The sequence below is a fragment of the Podarcis erhardii genome (genome assembly GCF_964252035.2).
Source record: "Podarcis erhardii genome assembly, chromosome: 17".
Lineage (NCBI taxonomy): Eukaryota > Metazoa > Chordata > Lepidosauria > Squamata > Lacertidae > Podarcis > Podarcis erhardii.
Window position 1 is genome coordinate 26,619,679 of NC_138515.1, and position 15,405 is coordinate 26,635,083.

General features: G+C 42.5%; 1 protein-coding gene across 7 annotated transcripts in view; it reads right to left on the reverse strand.

Annotated features, from left to right (window-relative positions):
• The window catches only part of LOC309332144 (rap1 GTPase-activating protein 1-like), a 46,064-nt gene extending 30,952 nt beyond the window's left edge, over positions 1-15,112 (reverse strand). For 3 of the 7 annotated variants that reach the window (XM_081845025.1, XM_081845026.1, XM_081845022.1), the window contains exon 1: positions 3,284-3,504. In XM_081845025.1, the coding sequence (XP_081701151.1) occupies positions 3,284-3,327 (44 nt within the window). In that variant the 5' untranslated portion in view covers positions 3,328-3,504. Of the gene's footprint in view, positions 1-3,283; positions 3,506-14,838 lie in introns of those variants that run through there. The other 4 variants (XM_081845021.1, XM_081845020.1, XM_081845023.1 and 1 more) reach the window with 3 other exon arrangements.
• Between the last annotated feature and the right edge of the window lie 293 nt (positions 15,113-15,405).

The following is a 15,405-nucleotide window of genomic DNA, read 5'->3' on the forward strand; positions in this document are numbered from 1 at the left end:
CTACAAGTGTTGTGTTCTGCTTTGCTAAATAAAGGAAAAATCCTAGAAATCACACTGGTAGGTTTTACAAAGGGAATATGTGAGTTCTGTGAAAGAAAAGCAGGCTTGGAACAATTCCCAAAAGAGAATTAAGTCAACAGACTTCCATAGCATATAGTTCTTTTGGTGACCTGCTGTTAGCCCAACGGTTCACTACGTGTGTGTATGTGTGTATGTATCTATACACATCTACAGTGGTACCTTGGTTCTCAAACATAATCCGTTCCGGAAGTCCGTTCCAAAACCAAAGCGTCCCAAAACCAAGGCACGCTTTCCCATAGAAAGCAATGCAAAATGGATTAATCGGTTCCAGACTTTTAAAAACAACCCCTAAAACAGCAATTTAACATGAATTTTACTATCTAACGAGACCATTGATCCATAAAATGAAAACAATAAACAATGTACTGCAGTCACACAATCAATCAGTAGCCGCAAAAACAAAAACGCATAATAAATAGCAAAAACAGACAGACCTCAATGTAGCACTCAAATCAGAGCACGTTCTGCTTCCGAAAAAAGTTCGCAAACCGAAACACACTTCTGGATTTGCAGTGTTTGGGTTCCAAGCTATTTTAGTACCAAGGTGTTTGAGAACCAATGTACCACTGTATATGAATTAGTAAGATGTGTTTGCAGGACCCCAAGAGTTTTTACGACATAAATTATCTTACTTGATTAGCCATACAATAGCAGAGTCTTTCCAAATTTTAACAAGAAGCATAAGCATAAGGAATGCCATGTAAAATAAATTATACCCTGATCCTAGAAGTCACATGACAGTAAATAGCGAGTTACAAACTCCTTGGGCAATAAACATTAGCGGTAGCTGGGGAATACTCTTGGAGGCCATTTACCAAAACAATGAGAGAACTCATCTAGTTTTATAAGACCTGTATCTGAGTGCGACTCGTCTGCACAGAGAATGCCAGAATGCACAACTTCCCACTTTTGGTACCATTACCATTTTAGGGACTGGGTGACTCTGAGACTCAGTGTGACATACATTCTGTTTGATCTTAAGTGACCAAACTGCAGCTGAGATATTCTAAGAATCTATCTGCATTAATAGAAGCACAATGCAGAGGTAGAAAGGAGCTTTGCCTTCAACATCTGTTTCTCACTGATGATGGTAATACTGAAAGACGGTAATATAGAGGCAGCACAGCAAGGGGTAATTACTGCTTCCAGTAAACTCACTTAGAGGATTTCCTGAAAGAACTTGAACATTCCTCCCAAACAAATAAGCACAGGAAAAAATGCACACATAATCACAATTCATTTACATGGGTTAATAATTAGTGTCTTATGCAAATTAAGTTGCTCATTTCTTGCTTGCTTTGCAATGCAATGTGGATTTAAAACATCTGGGAAATCAAACCAAAACAGCTGGACAACTAAAAGTCACCCAGGTACAAATCCCAGAGGCAAGCTCTAAATCTATTGCAGTTCTTTTTAAAGTTGCTAGCTTGGATTTGAAACATTACTGGAGCCCTGGAGCCAAGGTGGGCTAGGAGGTGGAGCCTTGATGTACAGAATGATCAGAGTAAAGGATGGGAAGAGTCAATAGCAAAATAGAAAATAAAAAAAAATCTTGTTGTACTACCTCCAAAGTATATTGGCTTCTCAAGTCTTTAAGTATTTGTGATAACTGCCAGAATGCGGTTTTAGTGGTCGGTATATCTAATTGACAGCCTTATATAACAATATATAATAAACATTTTATGACACTTTTTCAGTGTTCAAAGTGCATCACACACATTATTTAAAGTTATCACCTTCTTATATAGCTGCAAGGCTGAGCAATAGCATACAGCCACGCTAATCATGATTCTTCCTATGGAATCCTGGGAATTAGGACACAGTGACAGATATAATTCCCAGCATCTTACTAAAGGACAGTTCCCAGGACTCTTTGAGGATAAGCCATGTGGTTTAAAAATGCTATTAAAGTGGTTTTAAAATGCTATTAAGTTGGTAGTGTGTGGATAGGACTTGTGGCTCTCAAGATGTTACCCATCAGACAAAGCCAGCATGGCAAATCGACAGGAATTATGGTAGTTGTGCTCCGATAACATCTGGAAGGTCATAGGTTCCCCTTCCTGAGTTTGTGGTTAAAGTGATATTTGAATTGCCTCACAGTTCACAACCTTAGCCACAATACAGTCCCGTGACTCGCAAACTCCAGATATCCTTATTATAAACCAAAATCCAGGTTTGTAACCACAAGAGGCCTGTGGGAATTCAGAGATATTCCAGGCCCTCCCCAGAATATTCCTATTTCATGAAGGTGGAGAAAGAAATGTGATTCTTTTCCTTATGCTAATATATGGGTGAAATGTGTAGGCAAAATTTATCTACAGTATACAGCACCTTTAAAGCACATTTGAAGCTCATTTTCCTCCTCTAAGAAATATGGGCACTGTAATCTACCTCTCACAGAGTTACAATTTCCAACACCTTGAACAAACTACAGTGCTCAGAACTCTTTGAGGAGGAAAATGTGCTTCAAAAGTACCTTGTGTAAGCACTCTTAGCTGCTCAATAAGGAATAAAACTGCTCTCAGTTCCCAATATTCTGGCTGCTAAGAGAGCAAACCAACACTGGGATTACTGTCAAACATGAAGTACTTATATATTTAGACTTTGTAACCATTTAATTTTACTACAACCACATCAAAATAACTTTGAGCATACTTGTTTCCAGATACTGGCTGCTCTACATTAACGCTCCTTTCTCCCAGTTTACCATTAGGCCCCCTCACTGAAATATTTCTGGCGACAGGCCTGCCCAAGTCCTATGAAATTCCAGCCATATTTAGCATCCACGTTCCACAGAATACCACGGTACCAATAGGACTGTTCTCCAGATGTGATTTTCAGTTGCAGGTCTATGGAGCTTTCCCTTTTCTGCTCTGAAAGCAAACGTCTTGTGAGAAATGCAAGCTCAGCTGTTTCCCTGTCTTTGGAAATACACTGCGTACAACAGATATCTTTTCGAAAACCAAGAGGAAGGGGAGAAAGAGGGGGGAAAGGAAGACCTGAAGATTTAGGCATTGCATGCTGGAAGGCAAGAGCAATCCAGCTCATTCCCCTTCCCAAAAGACTCAAGGAACCCCTCATTCTTCTGGAAGTTCCCCCAAATCTTCATAAATGCAAAATAAACCCAGCTCCCTTCTTTTCCTGGAAGATGCAGCAGGAAGGACATGCAACAGGGTGAGCCAGAACCTGTATAGGTACATACCCTTCACAGACTCCAAAGGTAAAGCTACGTTTCCGAGAAAACATCCTCGTCTCTCTGCCAACTGTGGGTTGTTTGGCCTCCTGAGCACAGGCGTCTCCTCTTTCTGTGCCAGCATAAACTCGCCACCCTGTCTCCAGAGGCCACAGGATTCGTCCCCAAACCACTATTCCCCTTGCTTTAAAACAAAAAATCCTCCAAATCTAAACTGCTATTTCCTTTGCTCTCCTGAGACACACTTCAAATGACAAAAATAAGAAGAGCTCACAGTTAGGGCTGGATCTACACAGCGCAAGGGCAGGAAACTCCTGGGGAGACACGGCAGGTTGTCAGGAGGGCTAGAGAACAACCAAGGAAGAAGGCGAGAGACGGAAAGCAAGAAATGAAGGAGGTGAATATTTTGAAGAGGAAAATGAGAAGGAAAACTGAAAACTAAGAATCTCCTCGGCAGGGGAAATCCAGATCTCCATGAAAAAACATCATGCTTATAATTGTATGTCGAGGGCTGTTGTTTGAACAGCAAAACTATAGTGGTTTGTAGCATGATGTTACAAAAGGGAGATGACCTGAGAAGTTTTGGCAAGGAGGGAGACAGAGGAGAGAGGAGCATGGGCCTGCAGAGCAAGGAATGAGCAGGAAACAATTTAGTTGTCTGTCTTTATTATGGCAGAAGAAAACGAGCCAGATCACCAGGAGATCCACGTAGAAGACTATGCCCAAATTTTGGTATAACTTCACTATTCAGCAGTTTAATGCAGACATTGGACAGCACAGAGGACAAGGTTAAAACTGCAGTACTGCATAGGCCAAAGACAAAACAAACTGGTAGTCTTCCTAACACCATCTTCTGGGTCTGCTCCTGCCCTCCAGGGATGATGATGATAATAATAATAATAATAATAATAATAATAATGTTTCCTGCTTGGCAGGGGGTTGGACTCGATGGCCCTTGTGGTCTCTTCCAACTCTATGATTCTATGATAATAATAATAATAATAATAATAATAATAATAATAATAATAATAATATTTATACACCACCCTTCTGACTGGGGCCACCTGCAAATACAGCCTCCTACACCCATTCATGTGACATAGCCCAGAAAGTTACCCTGGTTGATTGTATATCAAATAATCTTAAGAAGTCCAGAAGAATGATCATTTCCCTAGTGCCAGCAATCTTCTGGAGTAATAAAAATAATAATAATAAAACTGGGCTGAAAACTTAATTGGGAGGAACCAAAACAACTGCCGTTATTGAAGAAAACTAACATGCAAGTTTTCTAAATGCTGGGGTGGTGGTTATTTCTTTTATATGGAGGAACAAATAGTCTTAGGCAGTGCTTTTTCTGGGGGGTTAAGCAGGGGTACGCATACCCCTAAGCATCTTGTGAATCTTTGTACTTTTGCCCATTTACTGTATTTGTTTTCCCCGATATGAACTATAAAATGGTGATTTTCTTGAGTCAGAATTAGAGTACCCCGAAACTTTTTTTTTAGAAGAAAAGCACTGGTCTTAGGAGAGTAACCTTCAGTGATTACAGCTGTGTGCACACCATTTACTTAAAGCACATTTATAACACATCCCCTCCTCACTGCAAATAACCCGGGGAACCTCACAATTTCTCAGGGGCCTGTGAAGCCTCTGAGTGCGTGTGCCTCCCTTGCAAGCCAGTCCTTATCCACCGCCAGCTTTGTCCTGAGGTGGTTATAGATACAGTACATTTCTCTCTCGAAAAGAACGTAGAGGGGAAGGAGGAAGTGTGCTGCTGCTCCCATTCTGCTTTCAGCTCTATGTTGTTCAAGGATCAGTTCAGTACTTGAATAGCTGAGCAGAAAGTGGAGCAACTGAGAGGGCAGGAGGGGAAACAAAGTGATCAGGGAGGCAGAGAGAAGAAAAATAGCAGTGAGGAGGAGCAGAGGGGAGAAAGTGAGGTGCCACAGGAATCAGGAGAGAGAATATGAAATGGGGGGGGGGGAGAGAAAGTGTGTAAGCATACATAAATACACACGTCAAATCTAGCAAAACAGATCCCCTTGGCATCACATTTTTTTCATAGTGTTTATTGTTATGTACTGAAGTTCTCACCCTGGGCCAGCAGGGGGATACTGTAGATACTTATGCAAATAAGGGATCGAAAGTGACATTCAGTGATTGGATAGTTTTAGAAAATTGTTACAGTTATGCTGTACTGGAGCTCTATATAAGCAGGCTGACTGAACCCTTCAGTTCAGTTCTGTCCTGGCCTGTGAATAAACAAGAGCTGTTTGAAGAATCGCTGTGTCGTCTGATATGTTCACCCACAACTTAACACTTATCCCCCTCGCCCTTCCACTTCAACCACCATTGAAATGCAGATCACACCTGTCTCTGGTACCTGAGCCATCAAATTGCAGATCCGGAGTTTACCAACAATGCCATTGTACACAAATATGGATCCTTACAGATCCTCACTATTTTCCCCTCAGAACCACTGTCAAATGACCTGTGTCCAAAGATGTGCTTTGTAATTATTATTTTTAGCGATTTTTTTAGTCAAAATATGTAAAGTAATGCAGATCAAGCAGGATTCATGCCTGGCTGAAATTAATGTTTCTGTGGTGCTTACAAGCATCAGATCTGTGATTTTTTAACTCTGCAGTCTGCTGAAACAAGTTTTGATTTGATGGTGGTTTTTGGTGGACCCCATGCAAATTTGTTTTAATTCTGCTGGATCCAACATTTAGCCAGCCCCCATAGAAAAATAGTGTGTGCATGTGCACATGAAACATATTCTCTCTTTTGTCTGTTGAGGGGAGGGAGAAGCTACCTGAAGAGAAACTGCCCACAAAGGTCTCTCAAACTTTCAAATTCACTCAAGGGGCCAAAAATATTGGCAACCCCTGGTTCATTACCTCAGTTCCCTGGTTTATACGTAATGCTAAGCCATAGTGTATTTAGCTGAACTATGACTAACTATTCTGCCTAGCATACTAACCATGGTTTATTTTATGTGAAACCACATTAAGCTTATGGTTTGTTGCTGGTAAGTATCATGACGTGTTTTAACCATGGTTTATGGTCTAACTCAACAATCTTGTTTAACCATGGTTTGTTTATAGCTAGCCACCCCACCTCAAGTGCTCTTCAGCTTACAAAACTGTGAGGCAAGAGAAGCTGGAAAACAAAGCAAGGTTTGGAGAAACAAACCATGGCTTCTTCGTTCATATATGAGAAGACTTGTGGTTTGTTGAACATATCATGTTAAAATAATGGCTAAGTTATGTGTGAATGGAGCCATTGAGAACTAGAGTTTCCCCCATAGTTTTTCTACTGAAATTTGTTAGAATTTTATCGATTGGTTGATTGCTACTTTTCCCTGCTCATTTATCAGAAGGAACATCAAAAGCCCTTAGTAACAGCTTGATCTCTTTGAACTCCTCAGCCCAGGTATGAAAATAGTCTGTGCGCTGCTGAAGGGGGAATCAGGGATTGGTATATCAATGAAGCCTTATTAACAAGCCTGACACATATCAATTCACTTCTCTTCAGCCTCTTGTGAATGGTTCTGCAGCCTTTCCCTATTTCCTCTCTCACAATGCATGTTTATTCAGAAATAAGTCCCACTATGGTCAATGAGGCTTACTCCCAGGTTAAGTGAGCATAGGGTTGTTGCAAGAGAAGTTGCTTCTTGAATCTTGGTCCTACTGCTTGATGATAAAATCCCTTTGAGGTATTTTCCCCCTGTTTCACTGCCTCAGCTTTATTGCTATGAGCCATGTCATTGCAAAAAGTAAAATGAGCAAATACCGATAATTAAAACAGAGTCACCACCAATTAAATTTATAGTAGTCATTTAGCAGCAAGAAAACTATGTGAACTTTATTTTCCTCTGCCAACGAGAATGAGTAAGATCTCATTAGAACAAGAATGGTCCACAAGATACCACAGCAACAGCAGGACATTCTGGATTAAATATTAAACAAAATGGTAATTTAAGATATTGGACATGGATGAGAAACATCCGGACAGATGGGAATCAATAGAATTTCCGTTGCCTTCTACTGTGCAAAAGATAGGAAGACAAGTCTTGCACAATTTCCACAGAATCTTTATGAGTCCAAAACCCCGATAACCCTCTTCCAAAATAATAAAAGGGTCTATGGGTAGGCAGCAACAACAACAACATGTTGGGGAATAGAGTCGTATGTGCTGGGTCCTCTCGCCAGTATCCCCTAAACTAGTCCGCTGCCTCAGTGCAGTGGAGGATGCGATCCCATCACAAGGGCAAAAGTAAGACAGCTATCAATCCTGATGGTGTTACATGGAATAGGAGGGGGTGCCATCTTGTTCTTTCGTTTCAGACAGCAAAATCTTTTGGTTCAGCCCTGTTGAAAATGAAGTAATGCATAAGCTTACCTCAAGCTGACATGCTGTGAGGGAAAACTAATTCTCCAGGTGGTTATTTTCATAATGCTGCCCTGAAAATAATTTTATTTGAAGATTGTGGTGGTGGTGGGAATCTATAAAATAAATGAATATTCAATCTGCCCGGGGGTGGGGGGCACAGGCATAAAACAGTGGACTTTTCAAGACCCCCAAGTGAGATCTGAACCAGAAATTTATTGGCTCACAGTGTTGTCAAGTGCTGCGATGTGCAGATTCATATATCTTGCCATTCCGCACTGTCACTTCAGTTTACATAACCTAAGCCCTTATAAGTAGAATATCCCAGTAATTTCAGTGGAAATTACTCCTACATAATGTTCCTGCAGAAAGAATGGAAAATTACAGAAATGCAGATGAGAAATCCAGTTAAGTGGAAAGAACAGAATTTGTCCTTTTATAGCATATTAAAATAACAACAAATATGAATGAAGAGGCAATCTAGAAAACAATGAGGGGTAATTTTATCACCATGCCTGCCAAATGAGATGCCATGATCTTTTTCTCTAAGTTTTTGTTTAGTAAATAGCCAATGATGATTCTTCAAAGGGCACTGGTGGCTAGCTACTACTTACTGCAGAGACCATGACTCCCAAATTTGGCTGGGACCTAGAGAGAAACAATTTGACTGCTTTGACTTCTTCAGCGAAGAAGTAGAAATTTTACAGTTGTCTGTGAAGGAATCATGGGGGTGGGGTGGGGGGCTCAAGGGGCTTGAATTTGCTCCTGGATAGCTGATGCTACTTTAAAGATTAGCACTGCTAGGGTTGCCATATTTTGAAGTGCAAAAAAGAGGACACATTTGCCAACGTGTACTATGATGACTCTACCCAAGAAAAAGAGGACGTGTCCTGGAAAAAGAGGACATATGGCAACCATCTCCTCATGTGGAGGAAACTTACCTGCATTAGCAAATGTCCTAGAATTCCCAAAACAAAAAACAAAAAAACCCGCACGATGCCTCCATTAGGTATTTTAGGCTTATGAGAGATTCCTGATGAGACAATAATTGATGGTGGACAAACTGCATAAAACAGGGGTACCCAAACTTTTTTCAAAAAAAAGGACCAGATTTGATGAAGTTGTTGAGCTTTTTTTGGAATGAGGTGGTTGAACTTTTTTTACAATTTTATCCCAAAGTTGTTGAGCTTTTTTTAGGATTTTATATACACGCAGCCCAGATTTAATCAACTGGTGGACCAGATTAGGCCCCTGACTTTGGACATGCCTGGTATAAAAGATAACTTACGGGAGCAGCCCATACCCCGGACTCAGCTGGAGCCAGGGTGCTCCTCCAAGCATTGCTGATCGGTTTCCCCCAGGGTCAGAGGGAGCCACCAACATGCAGGAACACTCCAGCTCTTGCCAAACTCAGTAGGAGCGCTCCTCCAAGCGTTGCTGCTTGCTTGGCTTCCCTAAACTGGGGGCGGGGGGGGATCTGCGGAAGACTGGGAATACAATGCATCTCTCACTTGGGTAATGGCGGGGAGAAGGATCTTCTAAAAAGCAAAAAAAAAAAAAAAAAAAAAAAGAACTTCAAGCGGATTGCGCAAATCTTAGAAAATAATCAATGGTTGGGGGCAGCCAGGCCACTGAATTCTGAAGGTGTCAGTTCAAAAATTTCTAATATTTGGTAGATCCAACAATCAGATCAGACAGAAAGAAGAGCACGCAGCTGCCCCAGGAATACACTCCATCAAGTCTTTAAGAAATCCTCTCCACTCCGGGTTCCCCTTAGGACAGCAAAGAAAAATTTCAAGGAGGTAGGAAAAGGGAAAAGAAGTGTCCCTTGCAAGCCCTCAAAAGCACTACAAAGCTGGCTCAAGTGCCGCTGTTTTGTCAGGACCCTTTTGCATTAATTTAATTTTATTTTTTATATATATATTTTATTAAGTTTTGAAAAAGAGAACAAACATAAGGAAAAACAAAAACAAATGCACAAAAACACCAAACTATACAATACAATAGAAGAAAGAAAAAACAATTTAAAAAACAAACAAACCCATCTTAAAAAAGATTAGAAAGACAAAAAAGAAGAAAAAGAGCACAAGAAAAAAAAACCTCTTTTTAGTCCACTACTTTGATTGACTTATTTTCTTGACTTCCTCTCATCTCCCTTTTTTGTATTCCTGTTAAAAATTAATTCAGGAAATTCTTGTCCAATTTATTTGTCTAGTTATCCGTCCAATCTTATTTTAAACCTCACCGCTGGAACCCTTTCTGTTCATTTCAATACCATTAACATTCAAAAATTTTACAGTGTTTCTGTAAATAAATTTTAAATTTCTTCCATTCTTCTTCCACCAACTCTTCTCCCTGGTCTCGGATTCTGCCAGTCATCTCCGCCTTTTGCGTTAATTTTATTGTTAAACAAATAGAATGCTCTGTAATCTCCCCCCCCCCCTTCTGGAAACAACAATGGTTACTATAATTGTATTGTGCATTCTAATTATAGACCTATTAGCTTGACTGACATAACAGCAAAATTCTAAGCCAAACATCAGTTGTCAAAATTGTCAAAAGACTCAGACCGATAAAGGGTTGTATCGAGGGATGTGTAATTTCCAGCCCGTCCTGTTTTCATCGCAATCAGCGCTGTTCCCGTTCTGCTACGTTTCAGCTTCCAGTAAAGCCTACATTATTCTTCTTGCTTGATTAATTACATAATTAACTTCAGTTTATTTCAATGGAAGGGAAGCGTCAAACACAATGCAGAAAATAACACAGTGATTTCTGCGATCTTCGTGGACTCAAAACCAACAATAGCAAGTACCTCTTGTATTTGCTTGAATAATTTCCATTCCTGATGACTATGCAAATGGTGGCAATTTCCACCCAACATTTCTAACATAATTGTTTGACATCTCTTGTTTTAGCCAACCTGGTAATTCCATTAGTGCAAGGACTTCCACCTCCACAATGGCAATTCCTACCCGTGAACTCCTCTCTCCCTGCGTCCCAGAGGGTGAGGGAACCACTGGAACAGATTGGATGGGGCAAAAGAAGCAGAGGAAAGAAAGTCCGATTGCGCAAGCAAAAGCCCTTGCACAAGTTGGATTACCTTGTTGGATACAACCCTGATGTCTTCTAGCTTCAGATTAGTGTACTCTACTTCAAACAATTACGTTGGACTTATTATACCTTGAATAAATAAATGCACTTCATATTAAGAAGGCAGCCTTATACAGTATGCTGCTTTTGACACAATGGTTCAGGAAAAGTTGAGGGAAGCCTATTCTGAACCAATCTAGATAGCCAATTGTTGCTGTTTTAAAAACAGGTTCTATATTCAGACAGCAGCCTCTAGGCTATTAGCAAATAATATGCCAATCACTTGGGGAGTAAAACAAGAATGCAGTCTCGCTCGATTTCTTTTAACCTTTTCTATAAATGAAACTACAGGTGCACTGGGCGATAACAAGCTCTCTCCTTCCTCCAATGCAGCAGTTCTCAACCTGTGGGTCCCCAGATGTTGCTGGACTACAACTCCCATCATCCCTGAGCTCTGGGGTGATGGAAGTTGTAGTCCAACAACATCTGTGGACCCACAAGTTGAGAAAGGCTACTCCAACGGATGGTTAAAGAAACCAATGCAGTCCCTCCTCTCTCATCTATGCAAGGGTGGGCTATAACAACGGTTAACCATCTGAGGTGGATATTGCTGTAAAAAAAGTGATCTTAACGTAAACTATGGCAAAACTAAGGTGAATATTTATATTGCTCCTAGGCATCTTGAGCACTATTTGGTGGAAAGGCAAGATATAATAAGTAAATAATGTTTCATACCCTCCAACATTTCTCCAATGAAAATAGGGACATCCTAAGGAAAAGTGGGACATTCCGGGATCAAATCAGTCAGAGGGCCTTCTTGGTAGTGGTGCCTGCCCTTCCATCAGATGTCAAGCAAATAAACAACTACCTGACTTTTAGAAGACATCTGAAGGCAGGGAAGTTTTTAATGTTTGGTGTTTTATCACTTTATTATTATTAATAATAATAATATGTTTGGAGTCGCCCAGAGTGGCTGGGGAAACCCAGCCAGATGGGCGGGGTATAAATAATAAAGTAGTATTATTATAATAAACTGGAACGGCTTCTCTAAATCAGGGAGACGTCACTTGAAAACAGGACACTTGGAGGGTCTGATGCTTTGGGGCTCAAAGTTAAGCACATTGACTCATAAAATTAAGCAAGCCATAACTCATCAATATTTTGAAATCCTATTCTCTAGTTGGATAACTAGAAAACACACCTGGATTTAGCTCAGATTAAAATGGATAAATCCATATATGTGGTTCATAATTTTTAGAGTATCCACGGAGGCAAGCAAGTATTCCTGCACACCTTCCATGAGGCAGAAGTCTGGGGCATTTGTAGACCCTCGATCTGAAACATTCCCAAAACAAAACCCCACGATCCATCTTGAGAGTGTTGTGGCGAACTGAAACTGGAAATAAGAACACTGCAAGAGTCCTCTTGGATCAATTAAAGGCTCATATCTAGTCCTGCATTCTGCTCTCACAACGGTGCCCCAACTCATCTTCAGCCGAGATGAAAATATATCAGTGTCTTGTCAACTATAATGTATGTCAAATTGCATCTTGTCCTTGGGAGACTTCCAAGAGCAATTGCAACCCAACTCCCCTAACTGTCCTACTGAGCCCAGAAAACCACTTTACAGTGCAATTCTATATAACTGTTTTGCTTGTTTGTTTGTTTATCCTTATGTCTGTTTATATGCTGCCCTTCAGGATATAAATCCATTCAAGGTGGCTTACAATTACATACGGTATTTTAAAAACACAGTAAACAGTTTTAGCATATTTAGGATCCTTCGCACAGGTTGACTGATGGTAGATGGCCCAGGAGAAGTAAGTGAAGCTGGAGCAGACCCTGAGGTGGTCTTCACCAGCCACCCTCTCTCCTGGAATCCACCCCCCCCCCACAGCGCAGTTGAGGATCGATTGCCTTGAACAAGGAGGAGAATTCAGGCCCAGAGTATGTATCTACTCAGAAGCAAGTCCAGTTTAATTAAATGGGATTTACTCCCAAGCAACCCTATTTCCTTCTTTAAAATTACTCGCCTGAATCCAAGCTGCCAGCTGCTAAACTGGAATTTAACAGCAGAGAGAATTTTTTGTTCAGTAGCCATTCTTAAAGAAGAACCCTGGTTATGAATTAATACAATTTTAGCACAGCCTTGAACATTATTTAACTGGGAGCGGTCTACGTTTTGTTGTCGTTCTAAACTGAGATCTGCTTTTGCATTGCTAAGGTTCCAACAGCTGCCCTCTGCTGTACTTGATCGACATTATCGCAACGCTCCTTTCAATTTGAGACACTGTTCTGTGCCGTAAAGAGGAAGATATTCTCCTCTACATGTTTTGCTGTGTTATCTCTGAAACTGAATAGGGTTTCCTACCTCTACTGGAAAGCTGGTGCTTTTTTGTCAAACAAACAAGAAAAAGTAGTGTGTGTTTTTTAACTTGTCAGCTGCAAAATGTCACGTATTTCTCCAGGATTAGTTTTTGGATGACTTGTTCTTGTATCTTTTTCCCTGCTGCAATTTTTAATTTGTTTCTGAATCGAACAGCCAAAAGCAAATAAACTTTAAAAAGACAATTGAGCATGCTTTTTCCTCCTACTTCCCAGTCTAGAAGTCTAGACAAATTTCATGGACTGATCTTCTGCACCATCCATCAATGAAATGAATCACATTAAGGACCTGCAAGTCTGATGAGAGACATAAGAGACTGGGGGGGGGGGTAGGAATCCCCTCTGTGCCCATGTATATTATCTGCCAACTGAAAGAGCAATACCACGCAGCTGATGAAGAGGGCTCTCATCCAGAAAAGCTTGTGCCACCATAAATCTGTTGGGTCTTTAAGATGCCACGGCACTCTTTTGTTGTCTTTGCTGCAACAGACCAGCATGGCTACCCCTCTGTGGAATACAGCCTCTCTCGCATGCAAACACAATGGCACATAGCAGCAGCTAAACGCCAGCCAGCACCACAGAAGTGCAGATTCTGTTGTTTCTTTTTAACGTTTGGAAATAGAAGCAGATCCGAATTGCACATACCAAACAGATGATATCGGCTATCAGATGCACAGATATACAAAGAGCCTCTTGCCAATTGCTGCCAGTATTAAGGGAGCCACAAGATGCAACCTCTACCTCAGCGTAGCCAGCTCTCCGGCACAGGCAGAAGTGAAACAGGTCTTGCCAAGTGCCAGGTATGCCTGAAGCCTACTTGTGCTCAGGCTGTTTCCCAGCGGTGCCTATTTGCAGGAAGAAAGATGCCAGGGGCTCCATTTTGCCTGGAAGTCATGACCTCTGACCTTCAGGCCCCCCACCCAACCAGCCCTATATATTTGGGGGCTACTCAGTGATGAGAGAAAGGCAGTCTACACATGCTCAGAAAGGCACTTAAAAATAAAAAAAAATTCCAGTATCCAGCATTGATGAGCCATACTGCTGAAGATGGGGGCTGCCGCTCAAACCGGCTGAGTCCCAGCTCCTATCAAGCCTAAGTACTCCGGTTGTGTGGATATCTACCTCCCTCCTTCCCTCAGCCGACGCGACCAGTACCAGAAATTTGCCTGCACTGCTCTCCCTCACTTTATCCCTGTTGTTACGGAAAATCAGGCAGCAATACAACAGGTGCAGCTTTCAAACAGCCCAGGCTCCCAACAGTAGGAAGCCCCTGCCCCTGCTGCACTTCTGCCTGTAATGCTCTAAAAGGAGGAATGAGTGGGGAAAGAGAAGGTGCCCACCCTACTGGGCTGTGAGCCTCCTTACCAGTATCCACCAGTCCACTTACCACCCATCCTTCTGCCTTTGCTGGGGCGGGGGGGGGGAGGGATGTTACCCAGGACAGCTCAGAGGTGAGCCAAGTTTGGCAGCCCCCTACAGTTTCCCAGCACCCAAACAGCTGCTCGCGCAACCGGGGTGCCGGCAAATTGGCATTCAAGGGTACACTGCCCTGGGTGATGGAGGCTCCATTAAGCTCTCCAGGAACGTGCCCGACTTATTCTCCAAAGGCGCCGCCTCCACCGGGGGCCACTGCCCGCATCTCCCTCCCTCCCTCCCTAATTAGCCCGGCGGGAGAGAGGCGCGCCGAGCCCCCCTACCTGCGCGCAGCGCTGGCATCTCCGGCGGGGGGCGAGGGGGGCGGCTCCGGCGGCGGCGCAGGGAGCCCGGCGTCCGGCTGCTCCTCCGCGTTTGCTGGCTCCCCGCTCGGCAGCCCAGCCTATCAATTATTCAAGTAGGTTGCAGTGTCCTCTTCTCCTCCCCTTCCGCTGCTGCTGCTGCTGCTGCTCCACCTGCCTGGGAAGGAGGGCGGTGGGGAGAGAGGTTGGCACGGACCCGCTGCGAGGCGCGCAGCAGCCTGAAGTCAGGACGCACAACACACACAGGCAGCGTCGCCAGAAGGGGGTGGGGAGAGGGGGGCTGGGTTTGTGACCCACAGAGGCAACACGAATTAGAAACCCCTCCTCCAAGTGATGGAGAAGATCATGGCTAGTCTAATCATGTAATCAGGCCAGTTGTATAAGACTGGTTTTCTTCTCCCCCCAGGGCGCGCTCCAAGAAGAGGCAATGTGCGTATTTTCGGGATCTAGTAGTAGTCCCGTTAACATGCATTTCGCTGCTTTCCTCCAAAGAGTGCGCTGCTTCCCCTCCTCTCTGTTGCTCTCCTC